This window comes from Hydra viridissima, unplaced genomic scaffold, assembly GCF_058129835.1.
Source record: "Hydra viridissima isolate aposymbiotic clone 2 unplaced genomic scaffold, HvirCarnegie_v1 scaffold_13, whole genome shotgun sequence".
Lineage (NCBI taxonomy): Eukaryota > Metazoa > Cnidaria > Hydrozoa > Anthoathecata > Hydridae > Hydra > Hydra viridissima.
In genome coordinates, this window is record NW_028324312.1 from 11,526,709 (window position 1) to 11,552,470 (window position 25,762).

At 30.4% G+C, this 25,762-nt stretch overlaps 1 protein-coding gene across 1 annotated transcript; it reads right to left on the reverse strand.

Moving 5' to 3' along the window:
* Positions 1 to 1,333: 1,333 nt before the first annotated feature.
* LOC149880526 (uncharacterized) lies at positions 1,334 to 23,824 on the reverse strand. Its single transcript, XM_090070067.1, has 4 exons — positions 19,772 to 23,824; positions 16,002 to 16,320; positions 11,324 to 12,863; positions 1,334 to 1,516 (listed from the first exon to the last, which is right to left on the reverse strand). The coding sequence occupies exons 1-4, from the start codon at positions 19,782 to 19,784 to the stop codon at positions 1,334 to 1,336; spliced, it is 2,055 nt and encodes a 684-aa protein (XP_089926193.1). The 5' UTR covers positions 19,785 to 23,824.
* Between the last annotated feature and the right edge of the window lie 1,938 nt (positions 23,825 to 25,762).

Here is a 25,762-nt window from a genome sequence, read left to right on the forward strand (position 1 = left end):
CGTCAAAATATGTTTTGATAAAACTTGAAACCTAATTACAATTTATGTTTGAATTAAAAATACAGAATTTTTTTTTGAAAACATAATATCTCTCAATGAGGTAGATGCAGGGGTCATTTTTGAAGGGTATTCCTGCCCCTGTGATCCGACTGCCGTGATATTTAGCAAAAAAATTATCATGTTAATGAATATTAGCAAAATAATAGTTGTAATTATCTTCTTGTCAAAAAAATATTACAAATGCAAATTTTCCATCGCTACTGATACACGCAAAGAAGTGAGAATTTAACAGTAAAAAAAGTACAGTTAGATAACAAGAATTAACAGTGTAAAAGATGTACGCGCTTCGTAAAAATGTAATCATATTACAATCATTTTACAAAACATTCAAGCATACCCACATCCGTACGCACAAAATTATTCTAAACCAAAAACTCTTCAAAAAAGCCTTACAATTAGAAAATATAGAAAAAATATATATTCGAAAAAAAAGTAATAGTCACACAAATGTATGATTCGGGTCGCAAGTTTCGCTTTAACAGTGAGAATTTCACTTCAATGAAAGAGGTTATATATCATAGATGTTAAATACATGGATCCGAAGAATAAAAAACGTAAAAAAACGCGTTTTTTTTGAAAAAAATAAAATACATAAAAAAAATGTAAAATAAAAAACATGTCGTCTAAATTATTTACGCCAAGTGAAAAACAACATTAGGACAACACTGTGACACCGCTAAATTGTTGCAATTTACTCAATTAAGCCTACATATTAGTTCAAATACTATCACAATCAAATATACGTCTGACTTATGATGATGACTTTTCGTCCTAGTCAGAAGATGAATCAGATTCACAGAGGTCTTCCTCAGCATCAGAGTCATCTCCGCCTTCTGCAATGGACTTCTCCAACTGAATTGTTGCTTCGGTGTACGAGAGTTCCTGTAACTTGTCAACAAGCATCAGATTGTTGAGCACGAAAATGACGTTTTTAACCTGGAAACGGATTTTGTAAACATAGTGACTGACCTTAATAGTTACCAAATATTTACCAATAACACCAATAGATCTGGCTGCGGATATATGAAACATACAGTCATTCAAAATATTACCATTTTTCATATACAATATTATTTATTTAGCTAATAATACAAGAACAGCATACGTTTCCTAATAATAACAGAGTTTGTACCTTATCACACTTCAGTCGGCTTTTTTTTTGAATGTATGAAGTCAAATGTGGACCAGTTCCGTTCACAGGCTGATGCTGAAGTTACTTGTGACAAAACTCTGATAGCCACTTTCTGCAGCTCTGGCACATTACAATAAAAGCCTACCACCATCGACTTGACGACATCTCATTTGCAGCAGCCATTGCCACTGGCCGTGCAAAGAGACCTTGACCAGCCCGATTAACACTGTGCTGACTAATAGTGTTGACTTGAGCTACGTGGTCACCAGCATGCATGCGCTCAATCATGACATGAAACTCGGAAATTACTTCTTCATTCTCAAGCTAAATAAATGAACAATACTCGGGGTCGAGTACGAATCCAACGGAGTTTAGATCAGTGTGGTGCATCTTCCAACGACTGTTAATCAAACCACTTAAATAGCTCTTCTGAGTTGCGTCCAGTACGGTGGATTTCAGAACTCCTGGTCCAATTGAAACAGTTTCCAATATATTTTGCCAACTCAAGGTTTGGTACCCTCAACCAAGCGCAATAGGCTTACTATCGACTTGCAAACAGACGTCAGCAGAGTGACAGAATCCTAAAAGTTGCCGTCAACGACTGCGTCAGTAATAAGCTTACCGTTTTCTCTGATTGACTTTTTACGTGTCGTTATTGGCAGCTATGGTTTGAATCACCGAACCATTACAGTTTTCTGGATTGCACCGTTTGTCGCCATAAGACGCTGCATCATCACGAAATTGCTGGCAAAGCGCGTCTCACTGGGTGTCAGTAATTCTACTTTTGAATTGCTCCTAAAATAGTCGAGAGGCGACTGGTGATTTGTGATAAATTTCACAACTTCATAATCTCTTATGATAACATCTTGCGCCGAACACTGTTTGGCGATGTCCACTAATTGAAGGTCAAGACAATGTGCCGTACATGAACTGAAGACAATTGACGTTAACTATACAGCCAACTTATTCCTTGCTGCATTACAGTTGCCTGCAATGCCCGAAACTACCTGCAAAATGTTGTCTGAGCCTATGGAATCAATACGTTTTGCCAGCTCAGGCGCTATGAAATCAACATCTTTAATCTGCTCAGATGTATCTACACCATCGACAAACAAGGCTCCATTGCCAATAACTAACTGGATGTTAATTATCGCACGGTTTTGCACGGTTTTTAGCGTTCCGCCAGTCGTACTTAGCTGAGCCTTGAAGCTGTCGAGCTTGCAAATCACATTAGCAACTTTATTTGCAAGCAGTGCCTCAGATATGGGTTGACATTTAAAAGGCTTATACCCTGCCCTCCACTACTGTAGCGATTGCCTCTTTAAAGTTCTTATTCTCAATTATGGAGAAAGGAATGCCGTTCGCATAGAAAGAACGTGCAAGTGCAGCATCTGTCACCTGCTTAGTTCTAATCTGCAAGGCAGCTGAATCGTGGTCTGCCTTTTTATCGACGTCGAGGACGGTGCACTGGAACAGGAAGCATCGGTTATTGTTGCCTTGAACACAAAATAAAAACAGAAGTTTTAAGTTAGAGTTGCCGCTGCGATAACAAACCTGAAAACCATACACCAAATGAAACAGCCTGTCTATCACTGCTCTAAGTCTGAACTCTGAAGTCTGAACAGACTTTTTAAAATTCATGTATATTTTGCTAAACAATAAGTCAAATCAACTTACTAATCAGCTAATTTACTGTAACAACATGAATATATAGCATGAACAATTTATAAAAAAAGCAAATTTACAATATTACTATTATTTTTATTATTATTATTTTTACTATTATTATTATCATTATTATTATTATTATTATTATTAATATTATTATTATTATTATTATTATTATAATTATTATTAATATTATTATTATTATTATTATTATTATTATTATTATTATTATTAATATTATTATTATTATTATTATTATTATTATTATTATTATTGTTAATGTTAATTTATTAATAATGTTAATATTAATATTAATATTAATATTAATACTAATAATAATGTTATTATTATCTTTAATATTATTTTCTTTAATATTATTATTGTTATTATTATTATTATTATTGTTATTATTATTATCATTATTACTATTATTATTATTATTCTTATTATTACTATTATTATTATTATTATTATTATTATTATTATTATTATTATTATTATTATTATTATTATTATTATTATTATTATTATTATTATTATTATTGTTACTATTATTATTATTATCATTAATATTATTAATATTATTATCATTGATATTATTATTATTATCATTATTATTATTATTATTATTATTATTATTATTATTATTTTTATTATTATTATTATTAATATTATTATTATTGTTATTGTTATTGTTGTTGTTGTTGTTGTTGTTGTTGTTGTTGTTGCTGTTGTTGCTGTTGTTGTTGTTGTTGTTGTTGTTATCAACCTACCCGCCAGGGTGGGTTGAACTTGGTAAACTTTAGGCAATTTTTCTTAAACAAAACTAAAAAAGTTTTTTCTTTAAAGAAATTTTCAGCAAATATAATTATCTTTCTGAAATTGAAAAAGTTATGTAATTCGACGAACCGTTCAAGAGATCTATTAGGTTTGATAAAAAATGCTCAACTAGTCCTGCTCTATTCTAGTGTTTGCAAACTTAATGTAATTGAAAAATGTAAACGAGAAACCAATGGTATTTTACTAATTAAGAAACGATAACTAATATTCATCAAGGACAAAACTCGAATAAATCAACATAAAAAAAATATTTAAACATCAAAGTTTGATGCAAGAGGTTTATTTAGAGGATTATTTGGGAGAGAAAAACTTTCACTGGGTAAAGCAGAAACAATAAAAAAAGTACTGAAGTAACAAAAACCAGTCAGTGTTAATATTACAAAGAATATTGAGTAATCCCGACAGCCTTTGCTCTATTTAAAGAGATTAAAATTCGTGAAAAAAGGTTTTAGATAATTGCAGTATCAAAATATTTTCTTTGAGTTTCTGCTTGAATTTTCCTTTTTAAATTTGTTTTTTAAAATTCCACTAAAAATCTCTTGTTTAAATTTCTTGTTAAATATATTGTCTTCTTTATATTTCTTCTTTACGATTCTCTGCTTATTTCCTTGTTTAATTTTGTCCTTCAAAACTCTTCTGAAATTTTCCACTTTTTTAAATTTAAAACTTCATTTTATTTAGTAAATTATTTCTATGCATTTGTTCATAAATTTTATTCTAAAGCAACAATATCATTCTCAACATCTTCTGACCTTCTTCAAAATTTTATAAATTAATCAACATAAGGATGATCTTACTATTACCACTCTATAAATGTCAGTGAAATGGGCTGGTAAAGCTTGTAATGCTGCAACTATCATCAATAACTTCATTATCTCTGTCTGCTATTCCATGTATGTCTTTTTGTTTTATAAAATACATTATTTCTTTGATAATCATCTTTCATCACACACCAAAACAGTGTGCTTTTACCCAATGTAATGCACTTTGTTTTGATATTTTGGATAAAGCCTTTTTAGGAAGTATATAGGAATGACCGTGGACTTACATTTATCAAAAAGTAGTTAAGTATTAATGGTTGTACAGGTGGTAGGCGATAAAGATACAAAAGATTTCAAAATTAGACTTTTAACCCAACTTCGATTTTCTTTGCCCTTTTTTTTTACATTAAAAGCAACTTCATTAGCTGAAAAAAACTGTCTTCTGTTCTGCGGTCTTACAACATACAGCGTGAGAAAAGATTGTATGAAGATTATGAAGATTACAACAGCGATGAGGAAGACGCATCACAAGAAGTAGGTTTGTAGAAGTTGTTGTTTTTTGAAAATATGCTGAAGAAAAGTTGTTGATAATTCTTGTAATTCCTATTTTAGTCAAGCAAGCCTCGTTTCCAAGTGAACCAGTATTTTTACTTTATTTACTATAATTAGTGTTCTACAGAAACTTTAAATGATTTTTTTTATTTCAGCAGAACAATGAATTTTGAAATTGCTGAAACATGAATACATACCGTCAACCGGGGCTACTTTACTCCGTTTTTTATGGTAATTTCACTGAAGTTAAATTTAAGCTTAATAAAAAGTTTGCTTCATAAAATAAATTGATTTTTCAAGTTCTACCCAGCTAGCACACTTACGTTGGGCTAACGTATGTAAAACCATCGCGAACGTCGGGTGTTTTATCCAATGCAAAACCAACGTTGATCCAATGTCATATGTTTAATGATGAAGATAATACCGACGGAACTAAAAACAACTGGAAAATTTACATTGGTCCAACGTTTGTTTTTACATCGCAAAAAGTTAATTGCTTTTACGATGTAAATCCAACGTTGATCCAATGTATTTTAATTGACTTTGATTCAACCAACGTTGAATAAATGTATGTTTTTACATCGTAAAAAGTTTATTGTTTTTACGATCTAAACCCAACGTTGATCCAATGTAATCCCAGCTAACACCATACGTTCGAGCAAGTTCGACGAACTTTAGAAACGTTCGGGCACGTTCTAAGAACGTTCCGTAAAAGTTCTTTGTGCATATTCACCAAACTTTTTTTTAGCTTCAGTCTGACGTCAATTTGGCATAAGTTAAAACTGTAAAAGTCGTAATCACCAAATTTGCGCAGTTGCGTTTCAAAAAAACTTTCGTAAGTTTTTGCGTAAGTTCAGCACTATCGGTATTCACCAAACTGAAATGGTTTCACCAAACTTTTTAGAAACCTGCTCTGCTCAATTTTCGCAAGTAAAGTTAAGTTTGTAATGAGCTGCCTTAACTATGGCGTATCTTTAAAATCACTAAATAATAAGAATGGCATTACATTATTATGATGCATATGTAGTTCTATTGTCAGATTGATATATTATTAGGGATCTTAACATACATAAATTAGGCGCTACTACAGTTTCTCCCCCCCCCCCCCCTTTTTTTTTTTTTATTATTATTGATTGTGATAGAGAATTTTATGCTGATTCAGAAAAGTATAAAAACATAGACCTGAAAATCAACGGAAAATGCTCTAATTCGAAGTCAAAGTTGTAAAAAATCCCTATATAAACTAGGGTTGTTCGCCGCAAAAAAAAACTTACGAAAATTTCGCATTTTTATCTTCCGTATTTCAAGTTGCTATTGCGAAAGTTGTTCTTGCGCAAATTCACCTTCCGTAACACGTTATACGAAAAAAATAAATAATTATTATTCCGTCATAACTCTTTACGAAAAGAAACTTGCGAAACAAAGCATTTCGAAAGAATACTTGCGAAACAGTTCCTTACAAAAGGAACGTTTCGGAATGTGCGCTTACGGAATAGACTCGAAAGAATTCATTAAACTGTTATACACAAAAATATTATTATTTATTATTTAAATAATGTTGTTAAATGATTCTTCAATAGTTTTTATATATATATATATATATATATATATATATATATATATATATATATATATATATATATATATATATATATATATATATATATATATATACATACAGACTGTATGTATATATATATGTATATATACATACAGACTGTATGTATATATATATGTATATATACATACAGTCTGTATGTATATATATATATATATATATAAGGGGCGCAAAAGAGGCTTGGTTGCGATACAATAAGCGAGAGTTATATAAAATAAGTTAAGAAATAATATATCATATAAAATAAATATATTATATAAAATAAAGTTTGTGTCATCATTTGTTAAAAAATTGTAATTAAGCACTTTATGTGGGGGAGGAGGGGCGCGAGATCGGTGTTTGCCCCAGGCGCTATTTACCCTAGGTACGCCACTGCATACAGTGACCTAGAAAGATTAAGAAAGTGAGGACGGGGTGGGGGTGCTGAAACAGAATATAAGGGGGCCTAACGCAGCTAAAATTTAAAAATTTTAGCTGCGTTAAGCTCCGTTATATTCTATAATTAAATATATTAAATATATTATAATAATTAGTGTTTTCGTTACCTAGTTAATTATACGTATTTGATTCATAAAAGGTAATTAAATATTTATAATTAGCCGCGTTTCGTAAGTGTTTTTCTGTTAAGAACCGTTTCGTAAGTTGCGGTGCGAAAGAGTTTCGTTTCGAAAGAAATTTGGTTTTTTATCATTATTTCAAAAAATAAAACCTCAAAATGTTCATATGTTGCAATACTGAAAATAAAATTTTATTATAAACATTTTGGTATATAAAAATTTTATTTTTTACAATTATATCCCTTTGGCCAATAAAATTTTTTAACAAGACTTCAAAACGTCGTTTAGCGAAAGAGCTCGTTCCGCAAGTGCGACTTCCGTAAGCGCTACTTTCGTATGTAGCAAAATAGTTTTATTTCGCGATTCAACTTGCGAAAGGCGACATTTCGTAAGTAGCTTCTGCGAAATGAACATCGGCGGTTTTTTTTGTTTCGTAAAAATCGGTACGAAAAAAAAAAATTCCTGATTCTGAATATCCTTCCGAAAGAATTCTATTTTTGCGGAATTGTACGAAATATTGCGGTTAACAACTCTAATATAAACCCTAATATTCGTTAATTTTTTTCAAAACGCTTTCATTTTTAACGAAAATTAATTACCGTTACATTGCGCAATAAACAGACCTGGTTTTAATCAGCCTTTGCATTATCGTTTTAAAGTATTATAACGAAAGTGTTATAACGAAATGAAATTAATGGAAGATTTCAAATAAAGGTTGAACGTAGAATGTGAGAATGTAGACAAATTGATGAATAACTATTATTGTAAAAACGGTTTGAAGGTTACATTTTCTAAATTTTACATGTGATAAAACAACTATGAACTAAGTTTCAAAAGTTCTTTTTTTTGGAAAAAAAACTGTTGAATTTTTTTTTTAAATTTATTACAAAAGTACATTACTTGCAATATAGTTTATTCTCTAATAAATCAAAAAACGACTATTTTAATTGCCACAAAAAATTGCCCAAGATAAACATACTTTAACGACTTTTTTTAATGTAAAAACCATGCTATTAATGTTTGCTTCTGTCAGCAAAAAGATCATTAACTTATTATTTTCAAAATGGCAATTTTGATGTGAAATTTCTTCAAAACCTTTATTTACCAAAAAATAATATAAGAGATATTATCAACACTTTACACAATGATTTGTCACCAATCATATTGAGAAGCAACCGATGCTGATATTGAAGAGGTGATAAAACAATGGTTAAGATATGCATGCAATCGTGATAGCGGAAGGAGGGCGGGAAACAGGAAAAAACTAAAGAAAAAAATCCATAATGAACAAGAAAGCGATGAATTTTATGAGAGTAGTGATATATAATTTGTTTTCTTCTGAATAATATAGTCTTTACCATGTTAAACGGTGTTCTTCCTCTATATGTATTGCCTTTAAGCTAAATGGTTTATCTATAGAATCTATTTAGATTGCGGCGCCAAGTATTGGCACCAACAAGCGCCAAGTATTTGGCATTTCTATATAGAGACGCAACGTCGAATCAAAACAAAATACGACGTTGATTCAACATAAAATACAAATTTGAATCAACATACAAAACAACGTTAAATAAACATAAAATACAACGTTGAAACAACATAAAATATAACGTTGGATCAACATAAAATACAACGTTGAATAGGCATTATATACAGCACTGCGCCAACATAAAATCCTACACTGTACCGACTTAAAACAAATGTTTTTCCAACGTTGGATTTTTGTTATTGGCGACGTCGCATTTGTAACCATAATGATATAAAAACAACGTTGGCAACCGACGTTGGGCCAACGCTCTGCGCGACATTGTTCTAATGTTTTAACACCGTATAAGTGCTAGCTGGGATAAAATGTTGTTATAACTACTTTATAAAGCGAAGAAAAAAAAATTTAAGATTTAATATGCACTGAGTGAGGTTTTAAAATTGGTGCAAAGTATCCCCAATAACAGGGTCACTTTGCACCAATTTAAAAAAGGATATGTTTTATAAGTTTACAAAAAAGGTATTGCGGAAAAAGTTGATTTAAGTACAAAGTTAAGTTCAACAATTTTATAAAACGCTTCTTTAAATAATTAAAATATTTTATGTGTTTAAAAATATGGTTTTTAAACTCTAAAAAAAAAAAAAAAAAAAGCCCTGAAAGTTAACTTAATTATGTGGTTATATTCAGTAATTTCACAAAACAATTTATTAAATAAGTGTAATATTTTCTTTTAAATAAACAAGCATCAAAAACAAAACAAAAAAAAAATCCAAAAATAGGCCATCTCATAAATAAAATAAATGAATTAAAATACCACGACGACATATCACTGCTTAATGCCACGACGACATATCACTCTTCTTTTTGAACCATCTCCTTCAAATTTTCAATATGAAGGAGATGGTTCATGGTGCTCGTATTGTTTCCTCGTTTACTGCAGCTCTGCAGCATTTGATATTTGCAGCAAAACGTTCTTTTAGTCTGGGGAATCGTGTTAAAAAAATTTTCACCAAATCATTGCCAGGAACATTATTTGAAAACTGTTCAACTTTTCTATCTACTTTGTTTAAGTAGCAGCTCACCGAAAATCTCAAATCCAACTGGGCCAATGGAAAACCAAAACTACTCATGGCTTCAATATATGAAACAAACGACTATTCTTCAAATCTTGAAATTATAGGCTGTTTACCTGGTCTCATCAAATGTTTTTGGTTTAACTAGTTAATTATTGTCTTTCTTGGTATATTAAATTGCTTAGCAGCTCTACGTTGACTTAGTGTTCCATTTTTTATTAAATTCAAACATAACTTTAGAGTTTCAGTTGACTAATTTTTGTAACTACGAGCTGCTATCTTCCTCTTGTAATACTTTACCATCCTTAAAAACAATTTTTATCTGTTAGCAAAATTTAAAACCATAAAATGCTTAAAAATATATAGTCTGAAGTTGCTTTTCACCACTTTCTTAGCTGGTGCAAAGTAGCCCCATTTTGGTTAAAACATGACACACAAACTATTTTGAACATCACTTTCATAAAAAAAAGTCTAACTTAATTTTTTTTTTTTTTGCATAATTTAAACTGCAGATAGTTTCTTCGCATAAAAAAACTAAACTTTGCTTAAGTTGTTTAAGTTCTTGTGTAGAAACACGCCACTTTTAAAGGAGGAAAAATTCGGTAAAAAAAATGGCTTCCATAAATGTTAAAAAAACAACACTTAAGATGCCAACATCATTCAAAATTAATTCCAAAAATTGAAGATAATGGCCTAACAAATAAAAAAAAACAAATATATTTTAAAAATCAACATTGTTATTAGAGTTGGTGAACTACAATTACTTTTCAAAATCGGTGCCAAGTAACCCCCGTAGGAGTAAAGTAGCCCCGGTTGACGGTATTCAAAATGTTCGTACATTTTTAAACCAGTTCATGGAATTAGTCAACTACCAGTCGCCATAAAAGCAACTGATTATGAAAGAAAAAAAAAAAAAAAAGAAGCGATTCTGAAGTTCAGGAGCTTAGGAAGTAACAAGAACATTTACTTTTTTGTCTCAGAATTTTTTGTTTAGTGCTATTAGATGCGCATTTTGGCCTAAGAAATGTTAATTGCTCGTGATTTAGTGTCTCACCCGTCAATTCATCGCCACTCATAAAAAGAACTATATTCTCTTGTAGGAATGTAAAGATTTGAAGATCTTGTAAGATGTAAAATATATATCATTTTAAAAAGCTCTGAAAAGTTTGCAATATCAAGGTGACTATACTTCTGTTACAGCTATGTATTTCACTGCTCTTTCTCTACTTTTACAATTTATATAGGTTTTTCAAATTCATTGTGGCTTAATTTCTTATGCAATCGTCGCACAGTGGAGTATTTGTATGACAAAACCGCTCAAAAATATTTTATGAATTTTTTTTCGCTTTATTAGTTTAAAACACAGAGTTTTATTAAAATTAAATGTTTAATTAAAAAAATAAAATTTTTTAAAGAGTAATTTATTATTAACAAAAAGACATATTCGCTTATCAAAGCTTCATGCTGAGATCATCATATTGACTGCTTCTTTGGAAAAAGGCAACGTTTTTTTATGCCGTTTTGATCTAGAACTACTTATGTATGGGTCTGAACTCAATAGCAGCCTATTTAATACGTCTGTATTGCAGTCGATACGAGAAAACTTTCGACTAAAATTTTGTCTGTACTGCCGAAAGTGTTTGTTTCGGGCTTCAGCTGCCTCCTCGGATAACTGGCCGATAGGGAGGATTGCATGAGTTATTACTTCGGCACCATGCATCAAAACTTTATGCATGGTTGGAGACATGGGATACCAACCATACAGATTGATATACAGTTTAGCAGTTTCATGAGCAAAAGCGTCGAATTTAACAGCATCAATTTTATATCCACTTGAAATGACTTCAAGAATAACGTGTAAACCTTTTATCAAATCCAAGTTAACACCAGTTATTTGTGAAGATAATTCCGGGTTTGAAAAAAATCTTCTTGACGTATTGCCGTCATTCGTATTTCCAAACCCTACTTTAGGTATATCTACTTGAAGCCCTAATTCTTCTTTGAAGGATGTTTGTATTTTCTTCTTTGCTTCTTTGACAATTTTTTTTTCCTCGTCTGATCGAGCTTGCCACTTTTGTAAAGGTATTTTATAAGCTAAATGAAGAAGCGATTCAAAAAAGCGGATCCTTGCATGAAGAATCGAGAGTCCAAATGAGATGGTTTCCGTATTGATTGGCTCTTTTTTAATCAATTTATTAAAATCTTTCGATGTTTGTCCACAAATGTAGCACCTCATAGTTGATGTAGTATCAGTTGCAGCGTTGCACACTTTACCATCTACCATTGTAAAAAGCAAGGTATGCTTTATTTTTCCAATTTCATTGGGCAACCTTGTTTCCCTGAGATTCCTTATTTGGTTTTTTACGTGCTCTATCTCGTCCATTGTTATGTCTTTAGATTCACTAATGAAACGTATTCGAATGGGCCTGCAGAACCTTGGAGATGAGGTGACTGAGTTTTGCCATATAATTTTTTCCTGTTGGCCATCAATTTTAACAATCATTCTCAGAGGTACTAAAGAACTTTGAAAAATATTTGCATCACTGTCGGTGTTGTTTTGAAATTTTTGCTTAAATTTTGCTTGTTGCGATCCATCACAGCCCCATTTTGATATTAAAACCATATTTTTCTTTTCTTCAATTGAACACTTTTCTACAACCTCTGAGACATATTTATATAAGCGTAATGTAGTGTGGTCAAGTAATGCTTGTAGTTGAATTTCAGCTGTTGTTTCGGTTACTTGTATCGATTCCTTATTAGGGTAACATTCTTTTTTGGCTTGTTGTATTATTGAGTAGCAGGGGTAGACACTTTTGTTTCTACTTTGAATAAGTTCCCACTGTTTTCTGGTAAAATCGCCTTCTACAAACAGTGCCAGTGCCTCTTGAGGTGTTAATTTATTGACAGTTACTTTTTTAAAAGCAGAGTTAAATGCTTTTCGGTATTTCTTTGCTCTGGTAGGCGTGGCCGTAATTTCTTTAATAAATTTTGAAACATCAGTATTTCCTGAAGTGTGCTGGCTCATTCTGGCTGCATACGTCAACTCATCAACAGAGACCTGTTTGCGCAAATCCATAGTTTTTCGACGCTTGCTGCAATCACTTAGTTCTATAAATCGATGGCTCCGCGCAAAATCGGACTATCTGCAATCTCCGCCAAAAACAAAATTGGCATATCTGCAATCTCCGCGTAAAACAAAATTGGACTATCTGCATTTTCCGCCAGCTTTATTTTTGAACTATCTGCATTCTCCGGGCGTTCAAAGTTTTTATTGCATGAAATTATGCGCCTTGTCAAAATGTGATTTCACTACAAATGGCAGATCTCATGAAATAAGTTGTTAATAAGAAGACAGTAATTGCATTATTTTCCATCTATTCCTGAGATATAAATCTGTTTAAGTTTTAACACAAAGTTTCACTTGCCACATTTGATTTTGTTTAGAAGTAATTATTTTAAATAGTTATGGCATATGGTATGTTAATGCAAATGAAAAATTTACAATATTTAAAGAACATCATTTTAGCAGCTGAAATAAGAACAGTCTGCATCTACTTTAATCTCAAGTCTGAACTTAGTAAGCGTATACACATCATGAATTGATCAAAGTGTAGCTGATCGCAAAACCAATTTTATGTATTCAAATTTAATTTGAAATTAAAATGCTGCTGGATTAAGAAAACGTTTTACAGTTTTACGAGGCTTATTCGAAACATTGTTTGGTGTTTTTCAAGTTTGTCTATTTTCAACAGAAAAAAAAAAGTAGTGTTACTGTGTTATCTATATTATATAGGTATGCTATATAGCATATAGCAGTCAGTCATGTTTTGGTTAAATGTGAAAATAACAAGTTGGTTTGTTTAGCTTACAAAATTAATTAATTCAAGTGTATTATTGCTATCGTCAAATAAAATATGTTAGATTTTAAAAATATGTTAGGACTACAAAATTATAGATGTTTTTAGATAAGTTGTGTTTGTACATTAAATTATAATTTCTAAAGTTAAAAGTTAGCTAAATGTGACTATAATTTAAATTCAAGTAATTAATATTGTCTATTACAAATGTGATAATTTATTATATTGGGTATACTGTAAAAGTAATAAAAGCCTGATATTCAGATCAATGTGCAAGTTAAGGATATGTTTATTTAAAACAGCAGTTTTTTGTTATTTTGTAATTATTCTTTTATAGAAAAAATACAGCTATTTTTGATTGTATCATAGTTATTACTATCATAGTAAAAAAATTACAACCCTTTTTTATATATCATTACATCCCAAAGTCTTGGATATGTAAAAATTATCAAATATAATTGGACCAAAATTGTTTGATCATCACTGCAGTTGAGGTGACATCTGATTAAACCAATGTTTAATGGTTTAGAGCTCAAATCCAACTGAACCTTAGGTTCAGTTTGATTTTGATCCTAATTATTGATAAACCAAGTTTAAGAAAAGTTGGAAACCATAATGTTTAATACTCAGGCATGAGTTTTTAACTAGTTTGTGTTCAGTTAAGTGGCATCTCCAAAAAAGAATGGTTTTAAGTAGACAACAAAGAAAACTCCACATAGTTTGATTGCTTAATGAACAAAAATAGGTTAATAACAATAATTTTGTTAGTTACGATCAAGGTTACAATATATATATATTTATATATATATATATATATATATGTGTGTGTGTGTGTGTGTGTGTGTGTGTGTGTGTGTGTGTGTGTGTGTGTGTGTGTGTGTGTGTGTGTGTGTGTGTGTGTGTGTGTGTGTGTGTGTGTGTGTATATACGTGTATATATAAATATATGTATACATATATATATATTTATATATATATATATATATATATATATATTTATAAATGCGTGTGTGTATATATATGTGTATATATAAATATATGTATGTATATATATACATACATATATATATATATATATATATATATATATATATATATATATATATATATATATATATAAATTAGCAAAAATACTTATCTAATTCTTTCTTTGACAGCTTGTTTTACCATCAGTAGGTTCATCAGGAAGTCTGATGAACCTAGTGATGGTGAAAGATAAGTTTATAAATATATAAGGTTAATATATAACATGTTAACTAATGATTAATTTGTTAACCTTCCTGATTACTTATTGATGGTGAAACAAGTTGTGGAAGAAAAAATTAGATAAGTGCTTTTACTAATTTATTACTGCTCTGCTCTTTAAGACCATTGAGCACTCTATTTATAGAATACACTAACATAGTTATATATATATATATATATATATATATATATATATATATATATATATATATATATATATATATATATATATATATATATATATATATATATACACAGGGTGTCTGCCAATATTATAAGTTGGATTTCCCTAGCTTTTCCCTAATATTTACCTATTTCTCGTTTAGAAAAATGCTCTTCAACTGCAAAAATATAAACAATAATACAACCCACATTAAATATATCAAGAGAAGTTCATAAAACTATCTGCCAAATAAACTTTTAGATTACGTGAACTATATACAACTTATTTAAGTTATATAAGTTTGATAAAGACTCATCTTTCCTGATTTTTTTAAAATTTAACCTAATTTCTCTGATAATCCCCTGATTTTTTTGAAGATATCCGAATTCCCTGGCATTTCCCTGATTTCGCAGACATCCTGTATATATTTATATGCAGATCTTGTGTATAAAGACCACTTAGCAACATTGCAACATAACATAACAAGAATTTAATTTGATCTAAACTTATTAGTCACAACAACAAGGCTAAATAAAATTGACAAAGTATGATGAATTTAGCAATTAGTATGTAACATAACAATGTTTTGTTACATATGCTATATTATTATTAACAATAACATAAGTTATTTTTAACATATTTATCTTAACTAAAACTACTTGATTACTCACAAACTTAATCAAGTTATGATCAAGGTTTTGTGTTTAAATAATCGCTATTAATAAATGTTTAAATAATCGCTATTATTTAAAAAATTGTAGAATTTTATAAAAAACTTCAAATATTTAAAGAAACGCCACCAAAAATTTATGCACCCGAAAAACGCAGATAGTCCAAAAATGTATCTGGCAAAAATGCAGATAGTCCAATTTTGTTTTACGCGGAGATTGCAGATATGCCAATTTTGTTTTTGGCGGAGATTGCAGATATGCCAAATTTGTTTTCCGCGGAGATTGCAGATAGTCCGATTTTGCGCGGAGCCATCGAAATGATTTTGATGGTCGTCCAGGTTTCTGTCGAATGTTTATTGACCAATAAGGTAGCTCGATGTTTGATTTGAGCCATTGTTTATTGTTTTTTATAAAACTTTTTTGTTTATAACTTGCAGCTATCCATCTTTTCTTGAAATCACTCTTAAAGAATTTTAAAATTCTTGTTATGGTACTTTTTTGATCTATTGGATATTTCATGACTGTTATAAGGTGTTCTTCTAACAACGAAAACTTTTCATCAAATTTTTTACCTTTACAATCTTTCATTATTTCATATAACTCTCTTCTAGTGAACAACTTTTTGACTTCTGTCGAATCTACATGATAAATAATAAAATCAGTAAATACATAGTGGTGTGACCTTAATGAAAGATATATATATATATATATATATATATATATATATATATATATATATATATATATATATATATATATTGAGATTTTATAGTTTGATAGTTTAGTATATTAGATACAATTTAAGATTTACGTAGTTTGGTTAATTTTGTACAAAAATATTTAAAAATTAGACAACAAGAATTTATTTTATCCCCTTCGTACACGATGTGTACAAACGTACACACTTCGTCATGTTTATTTTTTACTATGAAGCTTAAGCAAAATAATAATTGAAACACGATGCATACAATAGTGCACACCAGTACTACCTTCGTGTAGCTTGTCTTCTTTAAGTAAGATTTCTGTATCTAGATATTTCAACATGACGTTGACGGCAAAAAAATACTTCGTGGTAAGTTTTTTCTTTATTATAGTTTGAGAATTATAAATTATCTCAAGTCAAATTTTGTATCAGATGTATTTAATAATATGTTTATAATTGCATACACATAAGTTTAAAATATAACAGGTGACTATTCTTTGCTGAAAAATTTTTTTATAATACTGTGTACATTTGTACACACTGTGTGTTAATTGCAACGAGAAGAGAGAATAGTAAAACTAGTAAGGTGAAACTCAACATTGAATTTCGTTTTGTGTGATTGTCGTGAGTTAATAATTGCATGTGTGTATATATATTTCTTTAAATCTCAGATACAAAATGTGTTTTGTTTAATAGTTTAGCTGTTCATTTAATATCAAAAGGTTGTATTAGAATCATTAAAAATGAAATACTTTATTTAAGTCTACCTACTGAAGCTAATGCCCCAGCCTTTGTGTTTGTATAATCAAACATTTGTTTTAAGCCTGTCATATTTATTTTGTTTCTAAGTTTTATCAAATTGATTTTATAATCAAAGATAAATAGGTATAATATGTTAAATATATTTTCAGATAATCCGCGAAGGCGGTTTACAGTTGAAGATATGTTGCAGCATCTTGATGACTCGGAACTTGAATTATCAGATTCTGATGACTCTGAGGATGAGACCTTTAACCCTTCTGCTGCTGATATGCTGACTGATAAAATTGAGGATCAAATTGAAAGACCAGATGAAGATGATCAGCCCGGCACATCTGTGAACAGTGGGAACAAAAGAGAAAAAAAGACTCAAATTAAGTGGCAGTCTCTTCGAGGAGCATTTGAAAGCAGCTCAGAATGGCTGGACAATTTGAACTTGGGAGATGGCTTACTTTCACCATCCTCATATTTTTTTAATTACTTTAAACCAGAAATATTTGAAACATTTGCTGAACAAACAAACATTTATCATCTACGCCAAACTGGTAAAACTCTAAATACTACAACAGCTGAAATTCAGAAATTTTTTGGTATCACAATAGTAATGGCAAATTTAGGTTTTCCCAGAATAAGGATGTACTGGCAAAGAGCAACTAGAGTAAATGCAGTGGCAGATGTAATGCCTATAAACCGCTATTTAAAGTTGCAAAACAGCATTCATATCAATGCCGATCCTAATCCAGAACAAGGAACAAATAAATTCTGGAAAGTTCAGCCTCTGATAAACACAGTACGTTCTCGCTGTCTCAAGTTACCAAGAGAAGAGTACAACTCTGTGGATGAGCAGATGATCCCTTTCACTGGTAGAGTACCTGCTAAACAGTACATCAAAGGAAAGCCGAATCCAGTAGGGGTAAAAAACTTTGTTGTCTGTGGCACCTCTGGTAGGGCAGTTGATTTCGAACTATATCAGGGTGCAGGTACAGGCATATCAGAAGAGTACAAACACCTGGGACTTGGTGCTTCTATTGTCCTAAGATTGTCAGAAACTATTCCAAAACATAAAAACTACAAGCTCTGTTTTGATAATTACTTTACTGGCATGATCCTAATTAGACAGCTGAAAATGTTAGGGATTCAGTCCCTAGGTGTTGTTAAATCCAACAGATTAATGGGGTGTCCGTTAAAATCTGAAAAAGAAATGAAGAAGGGTGGACGTGGATTAACCGACTGCAAAGTCTCAGCAGAAGGTGACATATGTGTGGTCAGGTGGATGGACAATGGAGCTGTCACTCTTGCCTCCAGCTTTGTTGGAATCGAAGAAATGGGCACAGTAAGAAGGTGGAGTGAAAGCAAAAAGGAATATATTCAAGTGGACAGACCCAAATGTGTAAAAGTCTACAATGAAAACATGGGGGGAGTGGACAAAATGGACTTCCTCATTGCTTTGTATAGGATAAAGGCGAAAACTAAGAAGTGGCCTGTACGCATGATTTTTCACTTCGTGGATTTTGCCCTTGTCAATTCATGGCTTGAGTATCAAGACATTGAAATTCAAAATGGTACTCCAAAAAGACAAAGTTTGGATCTCCTCAATTTCAGAAATGAGATTGCTGCCACACTAGTGAAAGCCCACTTGACAACACCAATTGCTTGCCGACCAGTTGGAAGGCCAAGAATTACTGCAACAGCACCAATCACAGATTCAGGTGATTTGTCAACATCAACATCTTCTGTGGTTACACCTCCTCCAAAGCGGGCAAGACCGGCAGAGAGACCAGCCGTGGAGATCCGCTATGACCGGTTCGACCATTTCCCTGTCTGCATCAAGGAACTGGGTCAGCGCTGCAAATTTGAAGGATGCAATGGTCGCAGCAAATGCATCAAGTGTAATCTATTTCTTTGTTGCACTGGCGATAAAAACTGTTTTCAATTATTTCACATGAAATAATTCGTTGGTAAAAAACTGAAAAACATTTTGTTTTTTTTTTTGTATTGATTTGGTAATGTTGTGAGGTAACTACATGACAAATATTTTTATATCTTTAAAAGAAAGGTTAAAAAATGAACTATTGATTTGTTTCAGCTTTTTGAGTTTTTTTGTAAAGATTTCTTTTGATATAATATTGTCTACAAAAACCTTTACAGCAAGATTGATACACGCTGTGTACAAATGTACACATGCCCTATTTTGAATAATTGATGAAATATTTTAACAAAACTTTACATACCCCATAAGGAGGCCTAGTACATTATTTTTATTTAAAAAAAAAATTTTTTAAACACTTTCCATGTGCCTGTGTACGAAGGGGTTATAGCTATTTCAAGACGTTTTACGAGATTGTGTATATTACGAAATGGTCTACACACTATTTTTGAAGCGTTAATATAAAAAGTGGCGGACGTTGGCGGATAATTTTACAAAAGTATCTGATTGTTTACAGCCTATAGTTATTGCTCGTAAAAAAATTATAACTCGACAAGACCATACTTGTTAACAAAAACATTATTACATTATAATTTTATATGAAAATTAAAACTCAAATTGTCCATCATAAAAACGCTTTATATTATGCACAATAACTACAGAAATTTAATGTAATTTTATTTTAAAACATAGGTTATACCTTCCTCTGCCATAATTAGCCGTTTATTTTTTCAAAACTGAACAATATTATAATAATAGCTGCAATAGCAAATGTCACAAATTTTTGAATTTTTTTTTCCCACGAAATTTCAAATAACAACGCCACGTTCTGAACAAAAATACGACAAAAGGAAAAATCGAGAAGAATTTTCTGTTACATAATCTAATGAAGCAATTATCTAGCTTGAAAATAATAAAGTTAATAAGACTTTTATGCGAACTTGATTTTTTGACTTTTGAGCGGTTTTGTCATACAAATACTCCACTGTGCGTCGCGACGTGTACAATGAATTATACAAAGAATTTATACAACGAATTTATACAATGAATTTATACAATGAATTTATACAATGAATTTATACAAAGAATTTATACAAAGAATTTATACAATGAATTTACGCTAATTCCAAAGTTTTTAAGTAATTGTTTTTTCATTTGATTATTGAACAATTTTTTGACACGTCTTTTTTTTAGATAAAACACTCCGTAAGCCAAAAATATGAAGGGAAAGGTACTTAGGGCAAGACTTATATGTCACGATGTTTTAAATAACTAAAATATAATGACGTCATTAAAAAATACAAAAACATTCATCCGTAGCTTTTTCTTGGATATTTCAAAGATTTTTATTCCTTAATGTCTGTACATTTTATAACTTTAATGTCTATTTCAGCGGACCATAAACAAATATGATAGCTGTTGTTAAATATTTCCGTGAAAAAAGATTGGAAAGTAAAAGTAACGAATTGAAATATGTTTTTTTTTTTGGGCGTGTTACCAAAGGAAAAAAGCAAATATTGAAGTTACTCAGAATTTCGGTAAGAAACTTTGTTTACAAAAACTAAACGATTCAAAGTTTACAAATTGATTTCTTGGCGAACCTCCGTAGTGACAAGTAGTCTGTTTCTTTTAAGATAATTCTTTTTTTAGATTATTGTTTACTTACGTATTTTATTAAGCTCTATAATATTTTTAAGACTCTCACTCATCGACGGCCATTTTTCAACAAAATAAAAAAAGGTGACGTCAATTTCAAAACAATTAGCAACTGAGTTTAATCTCAACGCGAGAGAGTTAATTTACATAAGTGTGTTAAAGAAAAATTTGAACCACTAAAGCACGATTACGCTGATTTCAGTTTCGCACTTCACAGATCGCGTATTGTATTTTTTTAATCAACAAAACCAATTCAGACATTTTTTTGATTTAAAATAGGCTTTTGTTTTATTTCTTGCTTTCTATGGTTTGACGTTGCATGATGTAGTTTTTTCTATACGGCGTTGAATTTTAAATTCTTCAATGCGCTGGTTTATGTAATTTCAAGAGGAAAAACTTTTGAAACAGACATTGGTTTTGTTGATCAATGAAGTCCATATTCCTCACTGCAAATATTCTTTACTGCAAATATTCTTTTCTGCTCTTATAAAGATCGTAGAAAAGAATATTTGATGTAGGAAAACGGGGACAATAGAGCTGGATTTAAACAGGTGCGTCATTATATTTGTTCTACTATTGTTATTTGTTGCCTAATTCTTCACCAATTTTATTTTCCAAATGTTAAGGACATAAATAATGTCTCTGCAATTCAAAACATCAGAGTCTCGGAAATCTCGAACGTGCGATACTACTATCAATGGCACTTCAAAGTTAGTTTCGGAAAAATCTGTCCTACCGCGACCGATGCCGATTCGGTATCGAAGGATGGGTACCGTAAAAAATTCCCAATCCAGTGACTACATGATACTTTCCGTACCGAGACTCTGATGCTTATTACCAATAACAAATTTCTCTTTCTTAGAACGACTTTTAAAGACATTTTTAAGTTATCATTTTTATAAGTCTATCCAAATAAACTTAATTCGCATACATTATACCAATTTTGTCACAAAAAAATGTTCTCGAAAAAACGTGCACTTCCATCGTTTTTAAAAGGATGAAAAGACTCACATTTTAAACCGTTATAAAAATATATTTCAAAAAACAAAAAACAAAAACGGAAAACATAAAGTATGACGTATGTCCCTTTTGAAAAATTGCTTTTAAGTTGGACTTCAAAATTGTTCTTTAACACGTTGCTTTACTAATCATTTTTTCAAAATAGTGACGCAAGTCAAAATTTAAGCAGATCTCAATCATGCAGGCCACTGGTACATTATTCAAACTGCTAGTTTCTATTAATGTTGTTACTTTAGGAAAGGTGGATTGTATTTTTTGTTCTTCAGATGCAGAGACCCCGTAAGTCAAGCCACTTTAACAATCAAGTAAATAATTTATTAGTGGATATGGAAAAATGTATTCCATCAAAAGAAAGTTTACTGGGATGGCAGTTTTGTTTAAGTGACTTATGGAGTTTCTGAAATATTTTATAGGAATATATCAAACAGTTTATTTCACTTCTAAACCTCCGCCAATTAATTTTGACGCAGCACCGATTTCTTCACACGTGTTTATTAGCCATGAAAAGAGATTGCTGACGTATTAAAGAGCGTTTCAGTAAAATTTATCGTTAATAATAACGAACTTCTTTTTCGTAGGATGACTTTAAAAGACGAAGTTTTCATGGAGAACGAGTTCGATGATGTTAAGTGTGATTATATTTTTTAATGTTTCCAATATGAGACGGACTTTCGAACGACAAAAAAAACCTTCTCTCAGTTGAAAAATTTCCACAAGATGTATTTACAACGTTTGCTGATTTGCTGACTTTTGCAACCGAAAGGGTTTGGTCAGTGAATGCAAACGAAGTAGGTATATTTTTTACAATTCTAAGATTCAATCGTCTGTTAAATAGATGGATTTAATGGATTAGTTTATTTCTACCAAAAACAAAAACAGATTGCAGGGAAATGCTGAGCGCTCAAAAAGGTATTTCTAAAAAGTCCTCAACAAAGTTATCGCGTCGTTAAAAATAAAATATTTTTGTAATTTAGAGTTAATATCCCGACACTTCATTTTCGGTGTCCTACCACCAACAAAAGCCTTCTTTTCACGTGGCGATGAACTTAATTAAATTCACAAACACCAAATAAACCATTCAGTTAAATCAATCACGGTTTTAACTGGAATGACTGGAGTAGTAAAGACTCAGCTCACTACAAAGTATGCAGCAAATTACAACGAGCATTTTAAAAGGATTTGACAAAATTCAAGTTTCTATGACTAATCTCTGTCACCAACTAGGATTAAGCATAAAAGATTCTCAAGGCGATCCGTTCGATATTGAAATAGTTTTTAGAAAAATACTTCACTATTTTGAAAGAGAAAAAACGTTATACATCTTCGACAACGTGGATGATGAGAGTGTAAAGATATTTGAAAAATACGTATCAAATAAAAAAAAATTCTTTTACTTTGGTGACATCGCAATGGAAATTTTGGTCTTCCGATGTTAATCAAGTTCATTCTTTCTCGCCTCAAGATGCGCTTCTTTTCGCAAAATAAACATTAAACAAATGTTAAACAAATATTAACAAACGATGACGAAAAACTAAAAGAAATAATCTAAGTGCTTCGATATCCGCTCGCCATTGATCAAGCTATTCTCTATATAAACAACAACAGCGTTTCTTTGCAGGAATATTTAGATCTTTTTCGATCATATCCCTTCGAAATACTCGAGGAAAGAATTTCTGTTTTGAATGACATCGAGAATGTTTATTGCTTCTTTTTTCAAGAAGCAATAAACATATTCGATGCCATTCAAAATTATAACACAAAGTCTTATGGAGCTAAAAATCAGATAACTTTAGATACAAAAGAGAGCACTATGTTTGGATGACGTGGAAAAATGTAATGAAGCTTTAGAAGTTTATTATCAAGTTGATAAAGTTCGAACTGATATTTTTGATATCAATCATCCATCAACATGAGCTACAAAAAATAACACAACAAACTGTTTGAGTGATAACGGGTAAATATAATGAAGCTTTAGAAATTTATTATCAAGTTGATAAAATACAAACTGATTTTATAGGTATCAATCATCCATCAGCATTATGCACAAAAAGCAATATTGCCATCTGTTTGAACGATATGAAAAGGAGGGAAATGGAAAATCGAAATTGTCAGCTATTCTATATAATTGTTTTCTGACAATACTATTAATGTTTTTTTATTAGTAATATGTCTGTATATATATTTATATACATATATATATATATATATATATATATATATATATATATATATATATATATATATATATATATATATATATATATATATGCATGGTTTTTTTTACATCTTTTTTATCTGAAGTTCTTCATCAAATTTGCGGTAAAATACGACGGTAGATGTTGTAGACTAAGGGTCGATGTTATAAAACATTTTACGGCCGAAACGGATTCCGAAGCTAATTTGGAGGGACAAAAAGTCACTTAAAAATTTGGAATTAACGATATTTATAAAACAAGAATGATATATTTTGATTAGTTTTAACGTTCTTGTTTTATAAATATCGTTAATTCCAAATTTTTAAGTGACTTTTTGCCCCTCCAAATTAGCTTCGGAATCCGTTTCGGCCGTAAAATGTTTTATAACATCGACCCTAAAAGTTTGATGGCGGAATCAATAACAAAAGAAGCAGTTGTATTGAGTAAATGAATAAATTTTTATTCGAAAGTGTCTAATGTCATGATTATTTTTACAGCCGGAAAATTAGAAACGTTAAGTTTCAGATAAAGACCTTAGGGACATGTTTTAAATAATTTTTAAATGGTGTTTTATGGAAAAGTGAAATAAAATGTTAAGTTTTTTACTTTGTTTTTTTGTCACTGTTCAACCATTGAAATTCTTATTTTATTAATGATTTTAAAATGCCAAATGATATCCGCAAGTACTCAATGCAGTTAATGCATGTTGTGGAAAATACACGAAGTTTGCGTTTTTATAAAAAGGTTGTTTCACTGCATTTTTTTAGCCTAAATAAATTTTTTTTCTCCTTGCGCTTTAGTTTGTCTAAAATCAAACAAAGTTAAATTTTTTAAATAACTTAAGTTTAGATGTAAAATTTTGCTTTATAGTTGATGAGCCATAATTTGGTATAAAATGGTGCTGCTCTCAATGAAAGTAAAACATTAAATTGTAAAACAACTTTTTCAAACAAGTTTTAAGTTATATGTTTAATTTCTAACCAGTCATACGTCTGCAAACATATTAAAGGTCGAAAAAAATATAAAAAGTTATTTCAAGTTTAAAACCTATTTTTTCCATTTTATATGAAAGTTTTTATTAATATGAGTGTGAAGAACACACAAACTGACATACGACTAGTGAGACTTTTAAAGTTAAACCTCGTAAGGTTTATTTAAAAGTCTAAGCTCAAGATTTAAACATTACTGTGATATGAACCACCCCTATTTTATAATGCCATAAAACTACTTAACTAAGATTCTGGTCTTTAAATTACCATAGATTAATGTAAACATGTAAAATTCTTTTGTTAGCTATGCATAGCTAACAAAAGAAACACAATATTTTGTTGAATAAGTAGATTTTTTTTATTTTTTTGTAGAAAATATGTATGCATATTTTCTTACTCCATCGCAAAAGATATGTTAAGTTTTAAAAAATATCTATAGAGATTGTTTAAAACTTAACATATCTTTTAAAACTTAACATATCATACTGCTTATAAACAAATGTTCCTGACCGGAAAAAAATTGTTCGTTATCACCGAGAACAAACAAGACAAAAGAGTTTGAGAATATGAATTAACGGCGTTGAGTAAGCTGTTCAGTTACCCGATTAAAATTTAAGACAAATAATACTTTATGATGATAATAATACAGCATAAAAGTGAAAAAAAAAATTTATTAATAATTTAAATCAGAAATTTAAAATATCAATTTAATTTAGAATACTAAGTTAGAAATTTAGAGATGAAACTTAAATTAGAAATTTAAATCAAAAAGTTGAATAAGAATCTTAACTTTGAAAGTTGAATAAGAAACTTATATTAGAAAATAAATAA